The following is a 27620-nucleotide window of genomic DNA, read 5'->3' on the forward strand; positions in this document are numbered from 1 at the left end:
TCTGCTCGGAACACTTCTCGGTTAGCAGTATGTTAAGCTTTGCGCCATTTTGCATTAACCGTTAGGATTTTTTAAGCGTGGTTTTATTTTGTTTTAGTTAAGTGTCATATTGTTTTAAAATAATGGATTGGTCGCTCATCATAACAATTCTGATAAACACTCTTTATGTTTCTGCGCTCGACGACGACTGTCCAACGTTGGCAGACGGCGACAGTTTGTCGCAAACCCAATTACTGGATAGATTGACCCACGGATGTCGATATGATAGACTGGAACGACCCATAACCTATTCGGAAACTGGACAAAGATTGCCCGTGGACGTCTATATGCGTGCATATATATATTTTATGCAGAATCTGGAGGCCCACGATCTGCAGTTCAAGATATACGCCCTGCTCCAAATGCGTTATCTTGATCCGCGTCTAAATTTCCGGAACGTAAGTCCCAAACGGAGACAGCCCATTCTGGGTGAGCAGCACATGAGGGACTCCCTATGGATGCCCCACATTTTTCTGGCCAACGAGCGGGATTCCAGTATATTGGGTAAGTAAATCTTTGAAATCTTTGCAATATATATACAGTGGCAAAAAAAGTTTGTATCAAAAATATATATTTATTTATTTATATATATATATTAGATTATAGACTATCTACCAAACATAACTCAAATGTATACAAACTATACCTTAATACCTTGACTTTCTTACAAAGCCTTTGTATTATGCTCAATAGTACATAAAGTTTAATTGTTTAAACTTTAAAAACGTTCAGATAAGTTTGAGCTATCAATTGCATAATATACTATCGTATCCATGTTTTTCGGTTTCTTTTTTTAATTGTTAAAATACAGATTTAATCTTTAAAATCTATTTAAAGTTTTTATTTATATTATGTTGTGGTTTAGTTTTGATAATACATACAAAGTTATGTGTTTCAGTTTAAATTCATAAGAGTTTTTCAAATTTTTAAAATATAAAAAAATTCCCAATTTGAAAAATATATCTTCGAACACTTTCCGATATTATAGTTAAACGATCAGAGCTTTTTTTTAAGGGAAAGAAATTATTACAAGTATCGTATTACAATCAGGTTGGTGACCCTTAAAAAATCTCCATTTAACCGAAATTTCAACCTTAAATATCGAATTAAAACTGATTAGTCCCCCATTACTTTGCAGGTCTCACGGAGAAGGATATCCTTACCTCGATTTCCCCCGACGGCACAGTGATCGTCTCGAACAGGATAAAGGCAACGCTCTATTGTTGGCTCAATTTGAAGAAATTTCCCTTCGACGAACAGCATTGCTCGACGATCCTGGAGAGTTGGATGTACAACACCTCGGAGCTGGTGCTGCACTGGGAACAGAAGCGTCCAATCACGTACGACGGTGCACTGCATCTTACCGAGTTCGTGCTGCAGCGATCCTGGTCCAACGAGACGGTCATCAATGCCGATTTGAGTGACTTACGCCATGGAGCCTTTGCCGGGAACTACAGCTCCCTCAGCTTCACCGTGCATTTGACTCGCGTGGTGGGCTTCTATCTGATGGACTACTTCCTGCCCTCCATGCTGATAGTGGCCATATCGTGGGTATCCTTTTGGCTGCAGGCGGACCAGGCACCGCCAAGGATTACCCTCGGTACCAGTACCCTGCTGACCTTTATAACCCTTGCCTCGGCACAGGGCAAAACCCTGCCGAAGGTTAGCTACATTAAGGTATCGGAGGTATGGTTCCTCGGCTGCACCATCTTCATATTCGGCAGCATGGTGGAGTTTGCCTTCGTCAACACCATTTGGCGTCGCAAGAACAGTGTGCCCGTCAAGAAACTGAATAGCAAACACATCCTTAAGTCCACCCTATCGCCCAATCTGCTGAGGCGACGTAGTCATGCCAGATCGCGTTCGTTTTCCGGAACTGCTCTGCAAAAATCCATAGATACCAGCTCGCTATCTGGTGCTGGATTCAATAACTATCTCACTGTCAATCTGCCCATTACCACGATCAAGGAGGGTCAAGTTCTGGACCAGCGAACTAGAGGACCTAGGGGCATTCAGAAACTGGATGTCAACTTTGTGGAGAGTGCCTTTGGAGCCGGATCGGGATCGGGATCGGGATTGGGATTGGGATCGGGATCGGGATCCATGGGAGCAGCACAATCCAGTGGAGCCATCAATTCGGCAGGCAGTTCGCAGACCTTGAACAACAATATAGCGGATGGCGCTACTCACCAAGAGGAAATCGACCTGAGTGGCTGGACCACGCTGACGCCCCAGGAAATCGCCATGTGGATCGACAGCCGCGCCAGATTCGTTTTCCCACTCGCCTTTCTCGTCTTCAACTTGTTCTTCTGGACTTTTGTCTACTGTATTTAAACATAAAAGGTTCATATGTATTTGTACTTCCAAAATTAACTATATGAATCGCCCTATTTTGGAATGTTATAAATGTAATTACTTTCTTAACAGATAAGGTTTTCATTTTTGTTTCATTTTAAATTGCTCAATTCTAAATCGGAAATCGAATTATTTTGTTTGAGATTTAATTTATGTACATATTTATTAATCCCTAACTTCCAAATTTATCAATTTAAAAGGGGCAAAAAATATTTTTAACCACGCTTTACCTAAGAAAGGTTATTAGATGTCAACGTTATGTATTTATGTTTCTAAATGATTTTTCTACTTTGTTTTAATTTAAATAAATGTTCTGTAAAAATATGTTTTTTTTAATAATTGTGTAAATTGGATATAAGATAAATATGAAAATATAAAGGCTTTTTAATGTCAACGTTTTGCATTTATGTTTCTGTATGATTTTCCAATAATTTAACTTTTTTATTAAACCAGCTGTAGACAATTGCACTTTTTTAAATTAGAAAACGGTACCAGCTAACGATGAATGAAAAAAAAACTTATTAACAAAATTAGCAAGGTAAATAAAATATAAAAACAATATTTTGCTCTACATTATTATTATTGTTTATATGTATGTTTGTTTTAAGATTATTATTTGGATTTTAAGATTAGGTTTCCGATAGATTGCAATAAGGGACCTGTATTTAATTTTCCAAAAAGCTGTATTGAATTTAATGATTTTAACGTTGTTAATTTTTTTCGCCCATTTCAATGTTAAATATTATAGGAATATGAACTTCAGTGCACATAATTTCGCAAACCAAGTCGGCATTTTTCACAGTGAATTGATTAAAGCTCGTTTTGGTTGGGAATGCTATCGTTAGTGGAGTTATTAACCATGTTTGTAAATATATTCTTTTTCCGCTGTTAGCAGAGACACAATTATCGATATGTGGTGGATACAAAATTAGAGGTGGATAAACATCGATGACTTCCTACTAACCACCCATATTAGCAATGTTAAAAAAAATCGATGCTATCATTAATATTTCTCACCTTTAGAAAAGAGCGCAAAAGAAAAATTTAACGTGATAAAAGTGATAAATTAAAAGAGTGTTAAGAGAGTGATAAAAAGACGATAAAAGGGCGATAAAGGTAAACCTTAAAAGTGTTTATTTCATAATTTAAGAAAACATTAAACAGATGACAACAAGTTGTTGCGCGTACCTGTGTGTGTGTGTGTGTGTTTGTGTGAGGACAAATGTACTTGTGTATGTGGCTGTTTTTTCGTTTTGTTTTTCGTTGCTGACCTTCATTAAAGATAACTGAAATGTTGAACCTTGCCAATGTCAGAAACTCCAAGAAAAAACTCAAACAATTGTGCGGAAATGCTTCAAAAATATATACAATATGTACATTGTTCTGTTTTCTTGCATTTATTGCGCGCGCTTTCTCTGCAAAATCTATTACTTAACTGCCGCTCTTCTCTCTTTTTCTTTCTCTCTCTTTCAAAAAAAATCCATATATTTTACTTTCTTTTTTCCCGGCTTTTTGTTGTTTTTGTCTTTGCTATTACGCTTTGTGAATGTGTGTTTTTGTACCGTTATATGTTCGCACCTGTTTTGCACATTCTTATTAGAATTCCAATCAGAGTCTTTCACTTTCCGTGAAAAAACAAAAACAAGGCCAGCTGCTATTTAAATGCTATATTTATTGTTCCTATCTCTGATAGGTTCTCCATCTAATTTGTTCTGTTTTCATGCTCAATTTCGCACAAGTACAGTTTGTTATTTTCGCAAGAAGAAGAGTCAAGCGTCGCTTACACACAAGCGCAATTACAATTTACATATACATACATACACACATATCTAAGGATTGCAATTTGTTTTGATTACAAAAACAACAGCAACAAGCGACCTAGTTTATTTTTGGGCTTTTTTATATTACTTTATTTCGGCACGTAGACCGCTTCACGCACACACTCGTGCGTAAGTATGTATATTGACATGTAAAACATGTTGTTTTTGCCCCTTGTTCGGCTTTTTTTTGGCCACTTTCGCCGCTTGAAGAAGAGGAAGAGAATGCAAACCAAAACAACAAAAACAATAAAAACAATGAATATTTACAGTGTTGTAAAGCAGATGGTTGTAAGATAGGGTTGCCACCTCTCCTCCGTGTGTGTGTTTGGTCACGTATTACAAAAAATAAAAACGATGGGGAGGAAATGTGGTTGCTGCAATAAAAACGCTATAAATAGCGCATAAAAAGGCCACAACAGCTGCATTGCACGTTTTCAGCTTTATCTTTATCAGTCTCGCTGCGTTGCAAACAAAGAATATCAACAAAAGACGTTGAATATAAGCATATTTCTTAATTTGCATTCTTTTGTTGTTATTCTCAGGTGGCAACCCTGCTGTTACCAGTGGCGGGTGTGATGAACATTTACGGGGCGCTGTAATATTATATTATTATTATATGTCTTCAGCTATTAAAATTAAATTCAAATAATGAATTGGAATTTGTACAATTGCCTTACATTTGCAAGGTTATAGAAGTTACCATTTTACCATTACCATTTTTCCTTTAAATAGTTCATTATGCATTTAAATTGACTTAAAACCTTTTTTCCGGCCCCCTTTTAGATCCGTCTCTGTTTGTAACGTCCTATTTTTTGTTTTTTTTTTTCACAACAACCGGAATTTTTCGCTGTTGCTTTTGCTGCGCGCATTCTCACGTACACACACATGTACGCACCGTGCGTGCGAGCAAGATGGCATGCTCAGCTGCTCGCGTTATCGCTGCATTCGCTTTGTTCACCGTTTTCGTACATGCGTCGATTTTCGTCAGTTTTTTTTTTCGATTCAATTCGCCTTTGTGTTTCTCGCGTGCAGACGCGATTCGTCTTTCTCCCCCGCTTTTCCTTAAATTTAAACAAAATAAAGTGCTTAACTAAGTCTAAACAACAGTGTGTGTGTTTATAAGGTAAATGCTAATGACTTCGTGGCAAAAACATGCTAATAATAGAAGAGGCGACTAAATTAGCCGCATTTTCACTTTATCTCAAAAAAATTGAGTGAATTTCGAGACAACTAATACATACGCAAAATACAGCCGGTGCATAAAATACACATATGTGTATGTACACATACAATCGTAATAAAAACTGGAAAAATCAGTGTCCCCAAAAAAAAAACAACAAATTAAATAAAGAAACGACAACACCAACGCACCTGGAAGAAGAAGAAGTGGTTGAAATAGCCGCTCTCATTTTCTCCTTGTTGCGAATGAGAAAGGGAGAGGGGCATTAACACAAGTACCAATACAAATGTAGCAAAAAAAACGCGCTTTTAATGTATTTGTTTCTTTTTGCGCTTTGTTTATAAAATTCCCCCCCCAAAAAGAACAACAAAATGTTGCATTTATCCACACACAGGCAACAGAAATAAAATTGTGCATATATTTGTGAGGCACGCGCGTGGCCTAACTATCTATCCCGCTCGCACACCCCCCATTGATCCCCCGTTTATATTGTTGTTGGTTTTTTTTTGGAACTGCCTTTAAAACATGTTTGCTAAATTTAATTACACCACTTGCTATTGATAAGATATTTTATGTGGTTGATGCCAACAATTTAAAATGGTTTTTTGTTTTGCGGTTTTTCGATAGCATTATTATCTCAAATTATCAGCTGTCAGTAAAACGTAATCGCTAATCAACACTACTTACGAAACAGCTGTTTAAACTCTATACCTATTTTATTTAAATTTTAAGATGCTGTAGTTAACATAAAACTACGTATGTATCTCATAAACTTCAAGCTTTATTTAGGTAACTAATTTGTTCTCATTTTTATTTATTTTTTAGCACAAATGCAGTTAACTACAGTGAAGCCCGGGCAATGGATGTTGGCAATGTACGCGCTCAGAACAACGAAAACGAACAGAATGTCCGCGCACAAATAACACTAACACAACTACAGTAAACACTGCCGCAGCACACACCAAACACAAACACTAAAAAACAAAACAAAAAGCAAGTCTCTTCACTCAAAACGGTTAAAAATCCATTTAAAAATCAAACAAACAGAGCACAAAACATCGAAAAGTCTCCGTAGAACTTGTGCAGTATCCACTAGAAATCCAATAACCCGAATAAAATAAACCATAATGTTTAACTTCCATAAACCGCGCGTTTATCGGTCCGCCGATGGTTGCTGTATTTGCCGGGCTAAATCGAGCAGTTCCCGATTCACGGCCTCCCGGAAATACGAAAAGGAGTCGATGCAGTGCTTCAATCTCCACGAGCCGCGAAACGGCGAGATCTGCAACGCCTGCGTCCTTTTGGTCAAGCGGTACAAGCGACTTCCCGTCGGCAGCAAGCGCCACTGGGGTCATGTGAGTATTGTTGCGGGGATCATAGGATAATGCCCAGTATCCCAGGGGATTTCGGTTTTGGTAGGACTCTTCGTTAGCCCAGTTAATTTTTATATCAGTATCCTTGGGATGAAGATAAGTGCTTAGTAATTCTAAGAACTTCGGTTATAGAGAACTAAAACCTCTAAATCATTTCATCATAAACTCATCATAATAATTTCGATTTCTTTTGAAATACTAAATAAAAGAGAAAGTTTAAGTTAAGTTTTGTTATGAAATAAAAAGTAGCATGTTAGGACCACAACAGACCTTCTTCCCTCGAAACAAAGTCTTTCCTCAACTAATCATCCTACTCTTCGCATTTTCCAGGTGGTGGATGCCCGTGCTGGACCCGGAACCAAATCCCTGGCCAAACAGAAAAAGCGCGACAACGCAGAGGCGGAGGCCAAGGCCAATGGCAACTCATCATTCCTGCCCGAGAAGTTTGCCAAGATCTTTAAGAAGAATCGCAAGGGCAAGATAACAGCAGCGACGGCGTTGACGGCGACTTCTCAAACTGTAGCATCTCCATTAGTTTCCGGTGCTATCAATCGTCCAAGCAGCACTTCACCTACCTCCGACCATCAACCTAGCGATTCCAACGAAAGCTTTGACGACGAACAGCAGATGCCAGGATCAGGGTCAGGATCCGGATCCTTTGGAGCAACTGGGGCTCCGTATCAAACGCGCAAGCGGACTGCGGCCGCTGCTCTCGCTATTTCCGGCACCTTGGCGGAGGTCAGCAAAAGACCCAAACTGACCGGAAGTAAGCGACGCCGCCAATTGCCACCGCAAAAGCATCGACGAGCCATCGACAATGTGCCCTTTTTCGAGGACAGCGATCTCGTACGCCTGGAGGTCTGTTGCGGCGTGGTCTTCCAGAGTTTATCCCTCGGCAGTTGTTGCTACATCATAGATCCGGAGCTGTACAAACCCTGCGAGAAGCACCAACGTCTGCGGCACCAGCAGCTTCAGCTCCAGCAGCAGCAGCATCAACAGAATCATCATCAGGATCAGCAAATGGAGACCATCAGCAGACCCAACTCCATACCACCGCCAGCGACACAAGTTCAAGGCCAGGGACCAAAGATGGGCCCACTCAAGAAGCACCATTTATTCTTCAAACGACAATCGGAGTCATTTCCGCAGGGCGATATCCATAGAATAAGTCCAATTCCATTGAGCAAGACTGAAACGAATAGCCAGCAGCAGCAGCAGCAACAGCAGCCACATTCCAATCTGTCGCTGATCCTCAAGTCAAATGCCACTGTCCAATCACAGTCGCAAGTGGTATCCGTTGGCGCCGCATCACCTTCGTCGCTGTCCTCCTCCTCCAACTGCTCCACCTCCTCCTCGGTGGCCACCAAGTTCAACGACAACTCATCCGATTCGGGATTCGATGAGCATGTGCTGGAGCGCAAGTCTGTTAGTCCACCAACGGTAGGTTTTCGCTTGCAATCTAAAAGGCATTTACAACAATTGTGATTTCGTTTATTCAGCAAGATGAGTGGAAACTGCGTGGAGCAACAACGGGTGGCATGCAATTGATCCTGGCCAGCGGTCTGCCACTGGCTGGTCAACCCCAAAATCTCGTGCTGGCGGGGAACGAGTTTACCGCACGGATTGTACAACAGCGAGAATCTGGTGCTAATGCTGGTGGTGGTGGTGGTGGTGGTGGAGGAGCTCCTCTCAAAATCAATGTGCTAGGTGGATCTCAGGGAAATAGCAGTAAATTGCGTGCAATATTCAATAGCGCCAATAGCATTCAGCATGAGAACGGAGTGACCACCATTTTGCCAGCATCCTCGCTGGCGGCGAGCAATCAAACGGCTGCCATGAATGCAATTGCGCCCAGCACGGTGACCATAACGCCAGCAACAACTGTGGTGGGCAAAAAGGTGACGGCGGTGCCAAATCCCAAATTTATACTGATAAAGCCCGCCAAATTTGTTGCCCAAACGGCAACGTCGATGATGACAACGACAACGACGACGGAGCCACCTGCTCCACCTCCTCCTCCTCCAGAAGCCAAAATCGTATAAGCGAAACGAAAACGAAAGAGAGAGAGATGGAGATGGAGAGATAGATAGATAGGAGATGCCAAGCGTCTGGCAGGGATTCCCCCGACCCTGTTACAATTGTTATAGATCCAAGCTCCCTTTTACTCCCTTTTTTTTTTTGTATGCATCATTTTTTTATCTCAACGTTTATATTTAATCTAAGATGTGCCCCAAAGCAGTGCATAATGTACATATATTATACAATCAACGCAATTTATTTGTATCCATCTACCCCCCCACCCTCTACAAACATTGTTTTGTAGGATACTCAGCCGAAGCAGCAGCTCCCCCATATCATTTTTAAGCATAATATTTAACATTTCGCGAAATGCACCTTTATATCCTAGACGTTAGTTTATGTACATACGATTTAAGCCAGCCTAATGACTTGTTTTTGTCTAGTTGCCCAACTTAGTCATCGTCTGCGCAATCCTTACGTTACCATGTTGAGCGGAATGAAACGGATTGAACACGAAACAGAGAGCATTTTTAAAAGCGATTTACCGCATTAGTTGGACGTGTAGTAGTTCAGTGCCCTAGTAGTCTGTAGTTGAACACAAAGTTCGCCCCCCTTTTATTTCCCCCCCGCCAGCAAGGGGGAAAGAGCGAATAAAACCACTCAAACACACAGAAACATACAAATTGTAGCCTTAGGAATGCCTAAACAAAGTAAAAAAAAAAAAACAACAACCGTAGTGTGTTACAAGATAATGTTTTTTAAACCTTAATACAAATAAAATAATTGAAAATCAACTAAAAGGTCTTCTTACTTTGGGTATTTTAATTCAGATTTGTACAAAATAATATTGTATTAAAAATCCTCGTTTAAATATGATTTATATTTTATTGATATTAATTTGTGTTCTTACAACGATAAAAAATTCGGAATTATGTTATACAAATACTAAAACATTTCTCATGGTCTTTTGTGCTTCGATGGCAAAGCATCTGTAAAAATCACACTATATACAAACGCTAATGTATTTGGCAATTGAATTGTGCATATGGAGATTTTGTTGTACGAGCGACCTACAAGCTGTAGTAGAACTCCTGGGCGTCCAGATACAGGGCGATGCCCACCCAGACGAGGGTGTTCCACGTGGCCTCCAGCAGGAGCATGAAGTGCGTGTTCATCTCCCCGATCCTCCAGTGCCAGGGTAGCATCTTGTGCATCACCGTATGTCCCACATACATCACGATGGCATTCATGCCACATTCGGTGAAGGGATGGCCCGACCAGCTCCACGATTCCCGCACATCGATGACGTAGTAGAGCAGCGACAGGATAACCAGAGCCATGCTCACGGTGACGCAGACGAAGGACAACGACCAGAGGTTCTTGTTCACGGGTATGGCGCCACCTTCACGCGAAAATCCACACAAAGCGCCGCCAATGAGGCCCAAAACGACGCTGAGGATTAGCCAGCGACGGATCCTCGATTGCCAGGTGGGATGCACCAGCAGCGTTACGCCCGCAAAGGCGCCAAGGAGCACCTGCACCACACTCAGAATGCAGCCTGCAAATTGGCAAAATAACAGCTTAATCAAGAAGTGTTTTTCTCAGGTTGTAAACGATGCAGCGGCAAACCAAAATAAAATGTTTGCTATCTTTACTATCTTAAATAATCGCGCGCTGAATGTTAAAATCATTGCAATAAATAACGCGAATTCTTCAGCATAAAATGGTATTTTTTTAGAATTTTCTTTAAGGCAAATAGCAAAGCTACTTGGCTGCATCGTTTACAACCAACTTGTGAGAGCCCTTCAACTAACCGAAAATTCCCTCCGGATCGAAGGCAGTGGAGTCGTAGACGTATTTCGCAGTGGGATGCTGATAGATGTGCGCATTGCCCAGCACCCGAAGATCCACATAGCCAGCTGCACCACCAATACACTTCGGATGGGCCACATAGTCGTGTTTGCCACCCGGTCCCAGATAGCCACGCGGACATCCCGGCACCCGCAGGCCAAAGGTTAGCCCCAAATAGGTGGCCACCAGGGCCAGCAAAACGGCCAGCTCGCCACTGAAGAGACACACATCGTGGACGGCCCGCTGCCACGAACTCTGTGGACTTATGGGCTCCCGGCGGCTGCACAGCGTGTGGAGTACACCCACAACCAGAAAGGCCACTCCGAATCGCTGCAGGACGCCCATGAGACGCAGTTGCTCCAGATTCGGGCCACTCATCGAGTTGAGACACAGTCCGATGGCAAAGAGTTTCATCGATCGCCACACGATTCGCAGGCAGATCCTGGCCTTGCTGCTTCCACGAGACAGTTGTGATTTCACCGACAGCGGAATGCACACGCCCATGATCCAGAGGAACGAGGGAAACACCACGTCGGCCAGGTGCAATCCGTTCCATGCCGCGTGCTCGATCCAGGCGAATCCGCCGCCGCCACTGTTCACGAAGATCATCAGCACGATGGAGAGGCTGTGGAGGAATGGAGATCACTGATCAATAGGGTAAACAGATTCCACTTTAATATTATTTCATTATAAATTACAAATAAAATATATATATATTATATATTTAATAATGTCTGCATATATCTAAAGCCAAAACCGAAATAAGATAAAATAACAATTATTTTCTTCTTTTAATCATTTTAAGTTGAAAGCTCTATATTTAAGAATTTGTAACTTTTTAATGGATAGTGATCTGGTTTGATCGCTGTCTTTAAAAAAGATATGTCCTAGGGATAAAATAGAGTACTATATCCAATTAAAAGATCTTTAAGTTTAATATTTAATGGTGTATTTTTTAATCCTATAAAATGGATCTGTCGAATTGAATAAACTTAGTTATATCTTTGGTTACAAGATATTTTGTATTTTTCCATTTTATTTTATCTATAACTATTATAGATCATATAGAAAATGTTTGTCAAATTAAGAACTTTCAGTGATATCAGGAGCCATTGAATTTACTCTATTTATAAATATACATAAATCACATGGAATATATATATATATATTCGTACAATATCTCCTGTTACCATCCTACTCTATTTATAACTCTTTTTTTTTTAATATATATGCATCACATCACATACAAAATATGTGTTAAGAGGGGTATGTAATCAAGTTAATCAGACAATTAGTGCTCTAGTAACATAAGTTTGTAGTGGATCCCATTGGGGATCGTTTAGAGCCTTTAGTTACCCTCGGAAGGTGTCCAGACTCCTGAGGCGCTTCCTTTGGGTGGCCTTGGTGGCGGCTGCTCCGATACTATCGGCTGCGGCGGTGGCCTCATCGTAGCGATAGCATCGCCAGGCGCAACTCACGAGCTTCAATGTGATTAACAGGGCGGCAACCAAAACGAATACGGCCAGGAATGCTGCGGATAAGGGTATATTATGCCGATAAGTAATATGTTTATATCTGAAGTGGCACAATCAAGTGCTATGTGGCACTTGCGGATTACGGATAACGAACCAGTGGGGACTAATAGAGAAGCACTCACCATAATTAATGGGCACACCGGCCTTGTCCACCGCGAAAGTACAGGTCCCGTTCGCTTGGAGGGTCAGGTTGTAGACGCCGAATTCCTGCAGATCGGTGCGACGTAGCCAACAAAGTGACGTACTGCGGGGAAATCGATTAAACTTGAAAACTTGCAAAGAACAGGTGTACTTGCAAATTGGCATGCATAGTTAAGTAGTTTCGCTTAAACTAGTTAACACACATACGCAAATCACATACTCGACAGTACTTTATGGCTATTCCGAACATGGTGAAGGCCTTAAAATGTATATTATTTACAAATTACGGTCGATAGGCTTTTGATTCAGAAGGAAATGGGGTTTTCTTTGATTTTAAAATCCAATTTTTCTATTTCATTTATGTTTTTCAGACCAAATTTCTATTTAATAATAATAATTTGTATTAGTTTTTCATTCTCGAATCATTCTTTCCCATGATAAATAATAATAAGTTTTTAGAGCAACAAACTGGTTTTCTAATTTAGGACTGGATATTATTTTATATTATTCCACTAAACACTCGACTATGTGATTTTATGTAAAATAATATTTGTACATGTTTTAAGCAAAAACTAGCCTTATCGAGTGCCTACTGTACAGTGATACTCACACATTGTCGTAGGCATAGTGGCCCTGATCATGTTCGTATATTTTAAAATTGAGCCCAAATGCCGAATTCAAACGTAACGGTTCAGCGACGTCGACTGCGACGCCGGCAGCGACGTCCGCAGCGGGCAGAGCTTTCACTTTGGAATACGGACACTAAAATAAAATACAAATAAAGCGATTAAATAAATCGAATCAAAAAGTAATTGGAAGTGAAACCGATTGCGTATCATTACTTAATATTGTTTATTATTATTTATTACCGTGTAGCACTCGTCGGAAAGTGAGTACAGGTAACTCTCTTTATGAAAACCCGATCGCAGGTACAGGTAAAACTCGTCGACGGACAACGCGCGCATATCCAAATTTCGCCATTTGGGCTCTGTATATTCCACAAATAGCGACATTTTTTGTTTATACAATTACAATTAGTACACTATTTTGCTGCCTTTATGCAGATTGTATGCAGTTTTGGCAATTTTCATTCACATTTGCAAATTAAGAACACACAAACACGACGAGCGAACAACTTAAACTAAACTAAAGTGCGCTGCATTTTGCACCATTTCAAGAGCTCTTTTAGTTTTTTTGATCTTGGCTAAATAACAAAACAATTTCGAGTGCGCAATAAAATAAAAACAAAATCGCAAGTGGAAATAACAATAACAACACAACAGAAGCAACAAAGAGCAGTGTTGAAAAACTAGCGAAGAAAAAGAGCTGCCAGATGTGATATGTTTTTAAAATTGTTTTATGTCAACTTTATATTTAATAAATATTAACAGATAATAAAAAATGTAAATATTATTAAACTTTTAATCACAAAATAATTTAAAACTAATAATTTATATGAAATTATTCCATAGCTAAAACATGGAAATCATATTAACAATAATGCTTGTTAATTTTTACTTATATTGGCAGTTTTAAGTGTGATTTCTATAATGCTTGAAGTACCACAACATTAAACTCTTGTTTTAATTACTTTTATATAAATGCTTCCATTTAAAGGTTAAAAATAGTTTGTTCAAAAATAAATATGCACGAAGATATTTTACCGAAAATTATTAGATTTTATTTTATTATTTAATTAATTGGGCTGCTAGGGTGAGTAGACATATGTGAACTGCAACAACTACAACAAAAACATATTTAAAGTAATCTATAAAACATTTCGAAATATTTTTTAAATGGCTTAAGCTTAAAGTTTGATAAATATGTTTAAACTTTTATATATTTTCCCAAATAATTAAACTAGTATTCTTGTGATTGGGTATAACCTTTCCATGTTTAGGATGGTTACTGTGGCTTGGTAACTGAAAACAATGTTTATAATGTAAGCACTACTGTACAATTTTTCCAATAAGAACTGCGCATGAACGTGCCAGCTATCTGGCAACGCCGCTCACGGTTAACCCTTTGTCTGCGCTCTCAACTGTTGCTTATAAACCCCAAATTCTCCAATTCATGATGGGGTATTAGTAAGAAGTAAATATAAGTTCAATAAATAAGTTGCTTATAAGGCTTTAAACCTTTTAAATAATTACTTTCCCAGTTTCAGCAGCGTGCAAAATTGGGGGCGTTGCACTTGGCGCGGTCCGGCAACGCCATCAGCTGATTCTGCAAAACAACCAAAAAAAATTGTTGCTGATGTTGTGTCGTGAGTTTTTGAAATTTCCACTGATTTGTGATCGCAAATCGGCGATTATCTTGGATTAGCTGAGATAATGGAGCGGGAAAGGGAGAGCCGCCTATGCGCCGTCACCTTCTTCGCGAAATTGCATCCCGGCGACGTTTGCGGCACAAATGGACTTCCTCTGACTCCCAATTCCATTGCGATCCTGGGAAGAGCCCAAAAACTCAAGGAACTCCAGGACGAACATCTTTGCCAGTATCTGGATGTGATTCGCGGCAAGCACGGTGGGTGGTGAGGCACCTTGAAGCCAACAAAACGGGGTGTAATGACCACACACACTAAGTACCATCCCAAACCATTTGAAACACCCACTAAATCCGAAATACTCCCAGTTCCCAACTATCTTCGATGTTGATCTAATGTTCACCACTTTTTCTATGGTATTACTATGTGCAAACTCTGCAAATGGATTTATCATCCTAAAAATCAATCATATCCCTATAATCTTCAGGATCGATCATTAAATAACAACAAAAATCATCTAAAACTACTTTAATGGGCATTCAACTTTCCAGATATATACATAACTTGCGAAATACTATTACAACCTAACTCCAAACTCTGTAAATGGATTTATCATCTTAAAAAACTATCATATCCTAGTTATATTAAAAATCGCCCTTTAAATTCACAAAGATAACTATCTAAAACATCCATAAATCCTACTTTAATGTATATTAAACTTTGCAGAAAATATAAAGAACTCCGAAATACTCAAATATCCCAACTATCCTTAAATATACTCACCAAATACCACCCATTAATTCTATAATAACTAAGCATTAAGTAGTCATTAAACTCCGCCGATAAATATATAACCCCAAAATCCCTAATAAATACGGATCATCTTCAAAAAAACAAACTAAAACAATTTTGAAATATGGATTTTTATAAAATTTAAACTATATAATAAGTGCTCCGATTTACACCAAACTGAATAGATAGACATTAATAAGCTAACAAAGAAATTTAATTTATTATCTGTTAAAACAATCAAAGCAAACCAAAGTCAAATGATATATAATATAGAAAACGAATAAGATATTAATACCGAAAATATGCTCCCCTTGTAGAACGCACCATTGTGGTGTCGGAGTATTTGGGACTGTCGCTGGAGGACTATGCCAAGCGTCATCCTCCGCTGGCCATCGCCCAGATCCTGAGGATCTTCTACCAGGTGGCCTGCGGCATTGGCGTGCTGAGCCAGCACCATCTGGTGGCCCACAATCTGGAGCCCAGGCACATCCTCATCTCCGGCGACGGCCAGCTGCGGGTGAAGCTCTTCAACTACGGACTGCACCACATGACCAAGGGCGGTGTCCATGTGCCCTTTCCCATTGGCAACCTACGCTACATGGCGCCGGAGCGACTGCTGGGCTTGAATGGCAACGTGAAGAGTGACATTTGGTCGCTGGCCCTGCTGATTGTCGAACTGATCTTCCAGATCGAACTCTGGCCCCGCCTGAAGCTCTCGAATGTGATTAGGAAAATCCTGGCCTTTGGCCGGACCAACGGTGTGCTGGAGAAGATTGCGCGGGAGCATGACTGCCACGAACGGTATGCGTCGATGGACACGAGTCTGCGACAGCTGCTGGAAAGCTGTCTGAGTGTCCTGCCCAAGCGGCGACCACTGCCCGGCGAGCTCTTGCGTCACCACATCTTCGAGGGCGTGCGTGTGGACATTTCGCGGCGGCAGGAGAAGATGCAACAGCCGAGCGAGGAAAGCGAGCATTTGCCGCTACTCCTGCGTTGCCCTTTGGCCCAGATCTATCACCTTTGGCAACTGGCCGGCGGCGATGTCCAGGCGGAGCTGAAGAAGGAGGGCCTCATCCGGAGTGAGGCTCCGATTTTGGGATTGCCGCAGATCGTGCGACTGAGTGGCGCCAGCGTTTGTCCGGGACGCAGTCAGGCGCAACTGATGGACGATCGCGTGGTACCGCTGCGTCTGAAGGCGCTGCTCCGGCGACTGAGTCGTTTGCCGGCCGGCGTCTACTTTCCGCTGCTCCATTCGCCGCGTTTTCCCGCCCATTTTGCCAGCGAACTGCAGGAATTGCCGCTGGTGATACGCGAAAGGGACATCGAGTATCAGTTCCAGCGGGTGCGGCTGTTCACGCGAATTCTTCAGGGCTATCCGCACACGGCCGAGCAGCTGCAGCGCGAGGCGGCCGTCGATGTGCCGCCGCTGCTGAGGGGCCCCATTTGGGCCGCCCTCCTGGAGGTGGTGCCCAATGGCAGTTACACGAAGATCGATAAGTTCACGGCCACCAGTACGGATCGACAGATCGAGGTGGACATACCGCGCTGCCATCAGTACGACGAGCTGCTCTCCTCCCCCGACGGACATCGCAAACTGAGGCGTCTGCTCAAGGCCTGGGTCACCGCCCATCCGCAGTACGTCTACTGGCAGGGATTGGACTCGCTAACGGCTCCGTTTCTCTTTCTCAACTTTAACAATGAAGGTGCGTTTAGCTATCATTTCTTTGTTTATTAGAATCTCAAGTCTTTAACGTTTTCCTTAGAGTTGGCCTTCCTCAGCCTGTTCAAGTTCATTCCAAAGTATCTGCAGTGGTTCTTCCTCAAGGACAACTCGGCGGTGATCAAGGAGTACCTGAGCAAGTTCTCCCAGCTGACCGCCTTCCATGAACCGCTTCTCGCTCAGCATTTGGCCAGCATTAGCTTTATACCCGAGCTCTTTGCCATCCCCTGGTTCCTAACCATGTTTTCGCGTGAGTTCTTTTGGTTGCATGGATAAGAGATGAATCTCTTAATCTACGATTTTTACATTTTGTGGTTCCTTTTTATAAGTGTAATATATGATTTCAACAAAAGTAAGAGTTATACGCTTTTCATAGTCCCAAAAATATATATAAGATATTTAACTTTTCAATATGGTATGTTTATCTATAGCTTAAACTTTTTAGCTATTTAATGTATTTTTATCAATTATTTAATCGCTGTTAAAATACATACTTACACGATTCAGTTTTCTCTACTAGAGAAACTATATAGTGCTTTTTGGTTTTTTTATTTTTAAATGCAAAAATTATTTTATTTATTTAATATTTAATTAATACATTATTCACAAAACTTTTAAAGTTTTAACTTGATTACCACAAACTTAGTCTAAATATTTTGAAAGGTACATAAATAAACATTTGTTTCATTGAATCTACAAATGTTTTAATTTAAATTTTATTCTATACAAGGTACCTAATTTGATTTGAAGTGAACAAGTTTTCCTTAGTTTTTAATTATATAAAAATGTATTTGGCAGATGTGTTCCCTCTGCACAAGATCCTGCATTTGTGGGACAAACTCATGCTGGGCGACAGCTCGTATCCGCTGTTCATCGGCATTGCGATACTGCGCCAGCTGAGGAGCACGCTGCTCACCTCCGGTTTCAACGAGTGCATCCTGCTCTTCTCCGATCTGCCGGACATTGTGATGGACGGCTGTGTGCTGGAGTCGCAGAAGATGTACGAGGCCACGCCCAAGAGTATTACTCACCGGCAGCATGCCCTGCGGATGCAACCGCCCCAGGCGCTGGTAAGTTTGCTATTAAATCCCTAATTGTTAAATGGACAATAACCGTAGCTACTTATCTCCCATAAGGACATTGGTGTGGCGGACGTGGAACTGAAGCATCTGCAGCAGGAGCAATGCCCGCGCATCAGCGCCAAGGATGTGCGATGGCTGCTGAACAACTCGCCGGCGGAGCTGGCCCTCATCGATCTGCGCAGTGTGGTGGAGTTTGGACGCGTCCATGTGCCGCATAGCATCAACATTCCGTTCGCCACCGTTCAGCTGGGCGAGCAGCGACTGGAGGCCCTGCAGGTGCCCCAATTGGAGGCGCTGCTGCGGGGCAGGATCGTGGTCTGCGTCAGCAACATTCATCAGCACTCCGTGGAGGTAGGAATAAATCCTTAGCCTGGCCGTAGACGATGCATCAGGCCTTCAGTTTCGTTAGATCTCGAATGGCTCAGCTAAATATCATGTGCACTTTATGGTTGCTGATGCATCGTTTACGATCAGTTTTAAGCAAAAGTTATGCCAATGGCTCAGTTAAATATCTGTTTGTCTTATGGTTGCTGATGCATCGTCTACAACCGATTAATTCCTGTTGTAACCAAAGGCTCAGCTTGGTATCTGTGCATTTAAAGGTTGCTGATGCATCGTTTACCACCAGTTTTAACCAAAAGTTATACCAATGGCTCAGCTAAATATCTGTTTGTCTTATGGTTGCTGATGCATCGCCTATCATCAGCTTTGGCCTGTTTTAACTAAAAGTTATACCAATGGATCGGTCTGTGCATTTTTATGGTTGCTGATGCATCGTCTACCACTAGCTTTACCCTAATGTGTAACCAAAAGCAATCCCTTTACATCCATTACCTTTCAGTTCTCGCACTTTTTGGTGGCCTGCGGCGTACAGCGCACCTGTATTCTTCACAAAGGATTCAATGTCCTGCACTCCATCGAGCCAAATATACTCATCTCGAATTGAGCCCCGACTTGCTGATCGTTTCTCGTTAGCCTCATCGCTTCTGCTCGTCTAGCCTAAGCTCAATGTAAATTTATTATCTTTTTTTAAAACGGAATGTATTTGCAAATAAATAATATATGTACTACGTATATATAACTGATTTGTGCCAGTTTTATCGGGATTTGGCCAGCTAAATTAGTATTTAGCATTAGTACTTAGCTTGTCATTTTCCATAAATCAAAACACTATCGTCTTAACTTGTTTCTTTTCCTTAGATTGTTTTTGTTTTTTTTTTTTTTTTGTAATGATTTATTAAAAAAAAAAAATAAAAACACTTAAACTAATGCTTAACATAAATACATACCAAATTTAATCAAATTTTTCGTTACTTCTTGTTTATTGATTGCTTTTCTCTAAGCATAATTACGTTTAATTGTAAGTAATTTGTATTTGCTTTCTTAGTTTTCAAAATTGTAATTTCCGTTTCGCTGTGCCTTGCATTACATTAAAATTTTAAATCGATTTAAGTTTCAGATTTCTCAACCTGATCTCATTTATATATAATATATATATATATTTTTATATATAGATGTGGGTGTATATGTGCATAAATTTAAGTCAGTTGTGTTTTTTTTTTGTCTGTCCATCTGGTGTTGCTCTTCATTTAAAGATGTTATTCATAGCTTTTTAGTTTTTTCGTTTCTTTTTGTTTTTAATTTATTTAGGTGACATTTGGTTTGTCTATTGCTTTGGTTGACAAAAAATTTGAAAACAGGAAAAAAGAGACAGACACCAAACTGAACCAGCAGCTTGCCGCCGACTCTGAATTCGGTATGTTCTGCAAATCTCTATGCCGGTTTCAAAATAAATTTGTTGTCTCAAAATGTAGTATATAATCTGGTTTAAACTTTCTCCTTAAATCATTTCTAATACTCAAAATCTTACAAAAAAGAGACCGAACATTTCTTTTCGGTGTATAACATAATCTTTACACGCTTGAAAATTAATAAAATTTTCCTTTATAAAATTTTGTAAGTCTTTCACTTTTTAGAAAGTATTTAAGCTAATAAAATATTGCTGAGCTGCACAAATGATTACAATTTCACTAAAGGAAAACCCAAAACTATTTTGTCTTAACTTTAGATGCAAAGAGCGAAAAAAATATCCCTATTGTAGGATACTATGGCCTGAAAGGCCTGGCAAATGTTTAAAAATTTCGAGAATTTATAAAAAAAAAGTCCCATAAACAATGGTTTTTTAAGGCCAAATATTTCGAATTTGCTTTACGAACACCCAAAACTATTTGAAGACCTCTAGAGATTTCAGAACCATCCGCTTTATCATATATCTTGCGATGGTATCTATAGTGTGTGGGGGCTGGATGTGATGCTACTTTGGCTATGGCTAGGCTAATCAGGGTCTTTAGCAGCTGATCGAACGGGGCGCTTAAGCTTAGAGAGACCTTTCCATCCTTAACTATCCTACTTAGTGGGTATGAAGCGCGCCTTGAGCGCCTGACCCATCGGCAGGTGAAGCAGTTGTTGTTGTTGCTGCTGCTGCTGCTGTTGCTGTTGTTGCGTCTGTTGCTGCTGCTGCTGTTGCGCCTGCTGCTGTTGCGCCGCCGCCTGCTGTTGCATGTGCTGGTTGATCTGCTGCTGGATGGACAGGCCACTCACGCTGCTGATATGCTGACTGCTGTGGAGCGGTTCGTTGATCTCGATCTTGATGGCCGTTGCGGAGAGCGTCGTCGCCGCCTTGTTCTTGTTCTTCGGCGGTCGTCCGCCTGCAAAAGTAAAAAACAGTTACCATTAGATATTGAGATAAAGGGTTTTGGCCTAGTCTTATTAACTAAATCTATGTCAATCTATCATATAACAACCATACCTAATAATACAAATTGAGCATTATAATAAAGACAACTCCATTAAGATATGCCACATTCAAATTATTAAGTACTTTATATTGAAATAAAGTGTTTTAATAGTTTATTTGGGTATATGACAATGGAGATTAAATATTTCAATACCATATTTAAAAAACATGCCTGAACATTCCCAAATAATATAATAATATAGATTAAATAATCCACAAAGGCACTATTAAAATAATATTAATAATGAAAATATTTATATAATATATAAATATATATAAAATCTTCATCTATTACTTGATATTTAATTTAACTAATTTTTGGTTATTGAAATTATATTATAATGAGTCTCAGTAAAATAACTTGGTAACTATATTTCCGGATTAAATTTAAAATGTAAAAAACTTGATTTAGATATTGAAGATTCATTTCATAGTTGAAAAGAAGGCGAAATTCATGAGCAGAGGATTTAGCACTGGGTATTTGATTAATTTAAAGCACCTACATTAAAAAACCCATGTCTGAATATACAAATTTATAACAATAACTCGAGTTAGGCATGGATTTGTATTAAAAAGTATTTAAAAAAAGGATTCGTAAATGCTGAATCTTGAATGTGTCCTATTCAAATATTAAATATTGTGATATTGGGCACTAAGATAATGCAAATTGCTCCAAGATTCAGTCGAAATAGAGGACTACTTACGCTGCCCCGTCGTGTGCTGCAGGGACAACGGCTGGCCGATCATCGCCAGCGGTTGTTGTGCCGTCTGCGGCGAGACGGTCGTCTTTTTGGAGCGCTTCGGGGGCGGCAGCTCGTGGTGGGCGTGGTTGGTGAGCAGGTGCTTGGAGAGGTGCTGGCGCACCGCAAACGACTCGGCGCAGTTGGCCACCGGGCAGGAGAGGTAGCGTCCCTCGACGTGCCGCTGCACGTGCTTTTTGAGCAGCGACTCCTGGTTGAAGCTGCTCGGGCAGATGTCGCACTTGAACTTGAACTCGTCGTGCATCTTGAGATGCTGGTCGAGATGCGCCTGCTGCAGGAACTTCTCGTCGCACTTGTCACACTCGTACGGAAAGGCCAGGCCATGGGTCTTCATGTGCGTGTGCAGCTGCGACTGCAGCTTGAAGTTCTTCTCCGGACAGCGGGGGCAGTAGTAGCCGGTGACCCCGGCATGCGCCTGCAGGTGCTGGTTGAGTGAGGTCACCTGCGTGAACTTCTTGTTGCACACGTTGCAGCAGTACTGCTGCACCTTGTGGTGCGACTTCATGTGGTTGTTTAGATTCGTCACCTGCAATTTGAAGAGCTCTGCGTTAATTTTGCCATTTATGCAATACTTAAGTATTCAAAATATTTAATATTTAACACAAGAAGAACCTTAGCAACTTGTTGATTTTCAATTTTAAATTTTAATTTAAATTGTTAAATGCAGGTTATCTTCCTAGAATGGCCAAAGCCCGAATACATTAAATATTAAGTTTTATTTTCCATTTTTGTTGTTTCAAATTTAAAGACATTATTATTTTGAATATTGGATATGAATATCTACAAATAAATATGATTTTAATTGAAGATTAAATGTTTGGTCAGAATACAGACAAATAGTACCAAAAAAGGATGTTTTCTATTGATGTTGATACATATTTTAAAACTCATTTAATTGACTTTTAAAATTATATGGTGCCTACAAAATAGTTATAGTAACAAGCACTTTACGAAACTTGTTCTATGAACATTCTTGTCTTTTTTTTATTATTTAATAATAGGCTCAAATTTTAAGACTCACACTATTGTTATACCGGAATTTCTAGTCTTGAAATCTTTAATTTCGATTTTTTTAATTATTTCCAAGCAAATATTTCCAATAGTTTTGTGGGAAGACAAAGTAATTAAGCACTGTAGCTTCTTTGATTTAGTTTTCTTAAATGATAAAATAGGTTTCCGAGATTTCAATCAAACAAAGCTTATTGCTTAACCAGTGACCCATTAACCTGACCTGGGCGAAACTGCGACCACACTCCGGTTCATTGCAGACGAAGGGCCGTTCGCCGGTGTGAAGTCTGCGGTGATTGTTCAGGTTGGTGATCTGCGTGAAGGTCTTGCCGCAATCCACGCACTGATATGGCCGATCGTTCGTGTGGATGCGCTCGTGGTTCCGCAAGTTAGCCGCCTGCGTGAAACCTAAAAGTCAAGGGAATCGCACAGATAATTAGCGATAGAGATATATACATATATGGTGCATATGTGGTATTTGTAATTAACCCACCTTTGTGGCAGTAGGTGCACACAAACTTACGCTCCGCCGAGTGATTTCGTATGTGCGTCATGAGCGAGGATTTGCGCGAGAAAGTTTTGTTGCATAGCGGGCAGGAGCCCTCCTCGTTGAATATCAGATCCACCTTGAATATAAATAAATAAAATATCGATTTATATACGTGAATTTTTGTGAAAAATATTTTGTACATTTTTATTACAAAAATATAATATCAAATAAGATTATTGATTCATTTAATAGTAATATGAGGCATTGATCAAGCGATCTGGAAATCTTTCTTGTCTATTTTGATAATAACAAATACTTGAAAGAATAAAAAAATCTTCCTAAAAATGTAACTTAAAAACTTTTCTCTTCAACTTTTTAAGTACATATTAATATCCATGAATTATGGCGGCAAAATAGCCAAATGAACAGCACTCACGCTCAACAAGCTGGCGGCCAAAAGAACGGATTGCAAATTCCCGTGCGAATTCAGTTTGTTTATTTCGAAATCACTCAGATTACACTTAATATTTTAAACTATTTTTACTTATTGTTATTATGTTTTGTTTTTTTTTTTTTTTTTTTTTTGTTTTTTGCGTACCACGCACACCCACACACCGAAAAGCGTCAACTGAAAATGAATTTTTTCCGCTTTACACAGCGCACAAAAAGCGCCGACGTCGACGTCAACAGAGCAGATATTAATGGAAAAAGAAGCACAAAATATATGTGTACATATATACATATGTATATATAAATATAAAGGAAAACAAGAAAATGAGCAGTGCGAAAAATTGCAAGCGGAATAGAAAATACTCTACAATTTTGTATCTTAAAATTTTGTATCTTTAAATTTTCAAGTTATACAAAAGATATATTTTTTATATTAAATATTTTCGTTTATATTTTTCAATGTATCTATGTATATACAAAACTATTAAACATTTTGCTTACACCTTATGGTTACAGCCCTCATTGCAAATTTTTTATGTTTTCAACTTTACGTTTTCGAAATACTAAACAAATAACAAATAATATATTTAATTTACATAAATAGGGTATTTTCCATAGTCGACAAGTCCTTTTCTTAATGTTATTTATACTTTTTTTGCAGTTCTCTGTTGCATGATGGAAAAAGAAAGGCAACAAGAACATGCAAAGAAACGACAAAATAAGAAGTGGAAGAAGAAGGGGCAGCTATGAATGTGCAGTATGTATGTATTTATGTGTTCTTTGTGTAAGTGGGGGAGTAGTAAAAAGTAAAAAGGAAAAAATAGCACAACAATAATAAACAAGTGCAGCAGAAGGATCCCAGGAGTCGAATTCCCAGGGAAGTACCTCCCAAAAAAAAGGGGTGAAAGTTCTCTAAAGCCCTGCAACCAATCCAATTGGAATAAATCGAAGAGACTTACAACAGTAAGCCTGGACCTAGTAATTAGTTTTAAATTGGTCATTTTTGGCATCATTTATATTTTACAAGGTAATTTCATAAATTGGATTTTTAAAAAAGTTTAGCTTCTAGATTTGAGTTGAGTTGAAATAGGGACTACCTCTGTTAGTGCTATTATTTTTAATAGTAATATTTTTTTTAAAGAAATTAAGTATTGTTATAATATATCTTTCCAACTTCGGAAATCGGTTTTGAAAAGATTTTCTTTGAGAATTTAACCTTTTTTTTTACCAATAATATGGTAAAGTTATATGTTATGATAGAATTAAAACCGTTACAATGTTTTTAAGAGAAACCAGTGTTAAAAAAAAGAAAAACAATGTAATTTTTCCAACTCTGTATTTACTTTTTAGGGCACTGTTAGACTTTACAAGTGCAAATTTTAAAGAAGTATTCATTATGTAAATTAAAAACTTGAAGATACAAATTAACATTAATTGTCCTTCTTTGGAATTCTGACTTTTGCATCACTGCACTTACGTCTTCGCAATCGTCCTGCGACTGGAGGTTCTCGGAAGAACTGGAGGATTGCATTTGTTGCTGCTGCTGCTGCGCTTGCTGTGAGTGCTGCTGCTGCTGCGGATTCTGATGCTGCTGCGCGACGGCATCACTGTCGCTGGAGGAGGCCGTCGAGGAGGAGGTGGCCGCCGCTGCAGCCGAGGCGGCAACTGCGGCAGAGGCCGAGGCTGCGACTGCGGCCGCCGCTGCTGCCGACTGATGGAAGTTGGAATTATTTGTCAACTGCTCCGAGCAGCGGACGCACGTGGGTATGCTATAGCCGGGCACCTGGAATAACTGTAGAACAGGACGATTATTAAACATCATCATTATTTGATACTTTTTTAAATGAAAAATATTAAAAGAAAAATATCTAATCCAAATAAGTGTGAATTTTATATAAAAAAAATCTTAATATTTTTAAACCGCTTTAATATTTTATTGATACTCGATTTTATTATACTTCCCTTATTAATTTTGATATATTGCAAAAATATAATATTTAAAATATTTTTATATTTAATATAAACCAAAAAAAAAAAAAAACAAGTTTAATATTTTATCGATAATATTAAAGATTACGAGATTACTATTTTACTATATTATACGATACGATAAAAAACATGATAATTTGGTCGGCATTACATTCCTTTTTATACTGATAAATCTTTAGTCAGAATAAAATGCCGTTTTCCAATTGGAGTTTTTGATCAAGAAAAACAAAAGCAAAACAATAATGTTTTTTTATTTATTGTAGCAACCTCATTTCATCTCCTCCCCTCTATTTTCCACCAACTAGAAATAACAACCATGAAGATAAACACACACGCACACACTAACATGGATGAATGAAAAAAAAGAAAGAAGAGAAAATACAAAAACAGCTTGTTGTTGTTTTCATTTCATGTTATTTTTTTTCTTTGCTACAACGTTTTGTTATTCTTTCGCTTTTTGTTTTGTTTTTACCGCCGCTCTACCAGCACACGAAGCAGAGGCTTCCCCAAAAAAAGGGGTTAAATGTAAGTAAGTTATATTGCATAAAATTATTGAATGGATAATTGGCAAAATAAGTTAAGAAACTGGAAAATCTGGACACTGTTAATCATTAAATTATTTGTATTAAAACGAGCTTTAAATAGTGGGGCATTGAATTCGATATCGAAAATAAAAGCAATATAATACAATGTTTAAAAATAATTTATCATGATAAAGATGTTACTGATAAGAGACCTGCAAAGTTTGAAAATGCATTCCCAAAAAGTTGTCAGAATCAATACAGTGATCATTTTAGGCAGCACTTAAAATTATTTGTCAATTTCAAATCACGTACATTTAAAATTAAATTAAAATCAAAGCCTTTACTACAATACCCCCATTAACATGTTCCTCGGTCAGCCTCTGTTTTTTGGCTGCCTTGGCGCAATTTCTGTCATTTTGTTTTATTATGTATTTCTTTTTGTGCGGTTCATAGGTGGAGGGGGCAATGGGGGGCGAAGAAGGGAAAAGGGGGAAGGTTGAAAAGGAGTCAAAGTGAAAAGCGAGCGGCAAGCGTAAGCAAAATGTAAAAATAATATTTTTTCAAGTTGTCGGCTTGAACAACTTTTCGGGCTGAGTTGGCTAAAAATAAAAATTGTTCAGCAATAGTTTTGGGGTCGCATATGTGTGTATATGATATATTTAGGGGGGTAAAGGGGGACAGTGCGCGCGCTTTTCAACCCCCTTTAGAAAAAAAAAACAGTAGCGCCAATTGAATTGTTTAAACTCCCCTCACCGCCCTCACAAAAAAAAATCAATAGAAATAACAAAATACACAACTGATACATAGGTATGTATGCACCTAAATATATATCATATTTTGTATGTATATTATTACCGTTGCCGTTTGGAAGCACAATCTACAGATGGTGTCCATTATAACCGTAATTCGGGAAGAATTCGGGAAGGATGAGAAGGAGAAGGAAGATGCACTGGAAGTCCCTCGATGTTGTTGTTGTTGTTTGCCCCCTCTGTAATTGTTGTTGTTGTCCTTCTCCCTCGCAATTTACCGCTATTTTTACCGGTTTGCATTCAGCTCCTTCTTCTTTTCGTTTTGTTGCTATCTATTTGTTATACGTTTGGCTCTTGGATTTTTTTTTGATATTTTGTAAACACAATGCAACGGGTGCCTGGTTTTTTAACCAACTTTTTTAAGCCTTTTCAGTGATCACGCATTGGGGCAAAAAAAAAAACTTTATACATATATAAATTTGATTTATACAATATTTTCGTTGTACACACACACGCACACACTCACACCGTTGTTTATGTTTGCCTTGCACTTGCACGTACATATACATATATATGTATGCTGTGTTGGTGTTGCTGCTTAATTCCTTTGCTTTTTTTGTTTTTTTTTTGTTTTTCGGTGAGTTACACGTGAAAAAAAAAACAAACCAGCGCGTTTGAG

At 39.2% G+C, this 27620-nt stretch overlaps 5 protein-coding genes across 7 annotated transcripts; 3 read left to right on the forward strand and 2 right to left on the reverse strand.

Moving 5' to 3' along the window:
* The first annotated feature begins 42 nt into the window (after positions 1 to 42).
* Positions 43 to 2463, forward strand: LOC108137214 (pH-sensitive chloride channel 2). The gene is made up of 2 exons (XM_017258805.2): positions 43 to 543; positions 1178 to 2463. The coding sequence occupies exons 1-2, from the start codon at positions 123 to 125 to the stop codon at positions 2371 to 2373; spliced, it is 1617 nt and encodes a 538-aa protein (XP_017114294.1). The 5' UTR covers positions 43 to 122; the 3' UTR covers positions 2374 to 2463.
* A 924-nt stretch (positions 2464 to 3387) lies between these two features.
* LOC108137179 lies at positions 3388 to 9539 on the forward strand. 2 transcript variants are annotated; one of them, XM_017258757.2, is made up of 4 exons: positions 3388 to 3510; positions 6220 to 6749; positions 7098 to 8207; positions 8267 to 9539. In XM_017258757.2, exons 2-4 carry the CDS (start codon positions 6522 to 6524, stop codon positions 8807 to 8809), a joined length of 1881 nt encoding a protein of 626 aa, XP_017114246.1. In that variant the 5' UTR covers positions 3388 to 3510; positions 6220 to 6521; the 3' UTR covers positions 8810 to 9539. The 2 variants fall into 2 exon arrangements, with proteins under 2 accessions (XP_017114246.1, XP_017114247.1); XM_017258758.2 differs by lacking the exon at positions 3388 to 3510 and adding an exon at positions 5218 to 5337.
* Positions 9540 to 9651: 112 nt separating this feature from the next.
* On the reverse strand, positions 9652 to 13585 carry LOC108137197 (heparan-alpha-glucosaminide N-acetyltransferase). Its single transcript, XM_017258783.2, has 6 exons — positions 13183 to 13585; positions 12924 to 13075; positions 12295 to 12416; positions 11994 to 12168; positions 10601 to 11262; positions 9652 to 10344 (listed from the first exon to the last, which is right to left on the reverse strand). Exons 1-6 carry the CDS (start codon positions 13324 to 13326, stop codon positions 9857 to 9859), a joined length of 1743 nt encoding a protein of 580 aa, XP_017114272.1. The 5' UTR covers positions 13327 to 13585; the 3' UTR covers positions 9652 to 9856.
* A 748-nt stretch (positions 13586 to 14333) lies between these two features.
* Positions 14334 to 19247, forward strand: LOC108137178 (TBC domain-containing protein kinase-like protein). Its single transcript, XM_017258756.2, has 7 exons — positions 14334 to 14407; positions 14475 to 14839; positions 15689 to 17074; positions 17135 to 17341; positions 17890 to 18161; positions 18228 to 18524; positions 19015 to 19247. The coding sequence occupies exons 2-7, from the start codon at positions 14647 to 14649 to the stop codon at positions 19117 to 19119; spliced, it is 2460 nt and encodes an 819-aa protein (XP_017114245.1). The 5' UTR covers positions 14334 to 14407; positions 14475 to 14646; the 3' UTR covers positions 19120 to 19247.
* A 226-nt stretch (positions 19248 to 19473) lies between these two features.
* Positions 19474 to 27552, reverse strand: LOC108137163 (gastrula zinc finger protein XlCGF8.2DB). 2 transcript variants are annotated; one of them, XM_017258733.2, is made up of 6 exons: positions 27048 to 27552; positions 25157 to 25471; positions 23233 to 23365; positions 22963 to 23147; positions 21675 to 22257; positions 19474 to 20881 (listed from the first exon to the last, which is right to left on the reverse strand). In XM_017258733.2, exons 1-6 carry the CDS (start codon positions 27084 to 27086, stop codon positions 20580 to 20582), a joined length of 1557 nt encoding a protein of 518 aa, XP_017114222.1. In that variant the 5' UTR covers positions 27087 to 27552; the 3' UTR covers positions 19474 to 20579. The 2 variants fall into 2 exon arrangements, with proteins under 2 accessions (XP_017114222.1, XP_017114224.1); XM_017258735.2 differs by lacking the exons at positions 25157 to 25471; positions 27048 to 27552 and adding an exon at positions 23666 to 23791.
* Positions 27553 to 27620: the final 68 nt, after the last annotated feature.

Source organism: Drosophila elegans, unplaced genomic scaffold (assembly GCF_018152505.1).
Source record: "Drosophila elegans isolate 14027-0461.03 unplaced genomic scaffold, ASM1815250v1 contig_149, whole genome shotgun sequence".
In the NCBI taxonomy this organism is placed as follows: Eukaryota; Metazoa; Arthropoda; class Insecta; order Diptera; family Drosophilidae; genus Drosophila; species Drosophila elegans.

Coding starts and splice junctions, on each gene's coding strand:
- LOC108137163 (XM_017258733.2), bottom strand. CDS start 27,086: ATGGACACCATCTGTAGATTGTGCTTCCAAACGGCAACG. Junction 22,258..22,962: donor GTGGTCGCAGTTTCGCCCAG/GTCAGGTTAATG, acceptor TTCAAATTGCAG/GTGACGAATCTAAACAACCA. Junction 20,882..21,674: donor GCAGCACACGACGGGGCAGC/GTAAGTAGTCCT, acceptor TTACTTTTGCAG/GCGGACGACCGCCGAAGAAC.
- LOC108137179 (XM_017258757.2), top strand. CDS start 6,522: ATGTTTAACTTCCATAAACCGCGCGTTTATCGGTCCGCCGATGGTTGC. Junction 6,750..7,097: donor GCAAGCGCCACTGGGGTCAT/GTGAGTATTGTT, acceptor CGCATTTTCCAG/GTGGTGGATGCCCGTGCTGG. Junction 8,208..8,266: donor AGTCTGTTAGTCCACCAACG/GTAGGTTTTCGC, acceptor TCGTTTATTCAG/CAAGATGAGTGGAAACTGCG.
- LOC108137178 (XM_017258756.2), top strand. CDS start 14,647: ATGGAGCGGGAAAGGGAGAGCCGCCTATGCGCCGTCACCTTCTTCGCG. Junction 14,840..15,688: donor TGTGATTCGCGGCAAGCACG/GTGGGTGGTGAG, acceptor CTCCCCTTGTAG/AACGCACCATTGTGGTGTCG. Junction 17,075..17,134: donor TCTCAACTTTAACAATGAAG/GTGCGTTTAGCT, acceptor CGTTTTCCTTAG/AGTTGGCCTTCCTCAGCCTG.
- LOC108137197 (XM_017258783.2), bottom strand. CDS start 13,326: ATGTCGCTATTTGTGGAATATACAGAGCCCAAATGGCGAAATTTGGAT. Junction 12,417..12,923: donor CACTATGCCTACGACAATGT/GTGAGTATCACT, acceptor ATTTCCCCGCAG/TACGTCACTTTGTTGGCTAC. Junction 10,345..10,600: donor CGATCCGGAGGGAATTTTCG/GTTAGTTGAAGG, acceptor GCCAATTTGCAG/GCTGCATTCTGAGTGTGGTG.
- LOC108137214 (XM_017258805.2), top strand. CDS start 123: ATGGATTGGTCGCTCATCATAACAATTCTGATAAACACTCTTTATGTT. Junction 544..1,177: donor GCGGGATTCCAGTATATTGG/GTAAGTAAATCT, acceptor ATTACTTTGCAG/GTCTCACGGAGAAGGATATC.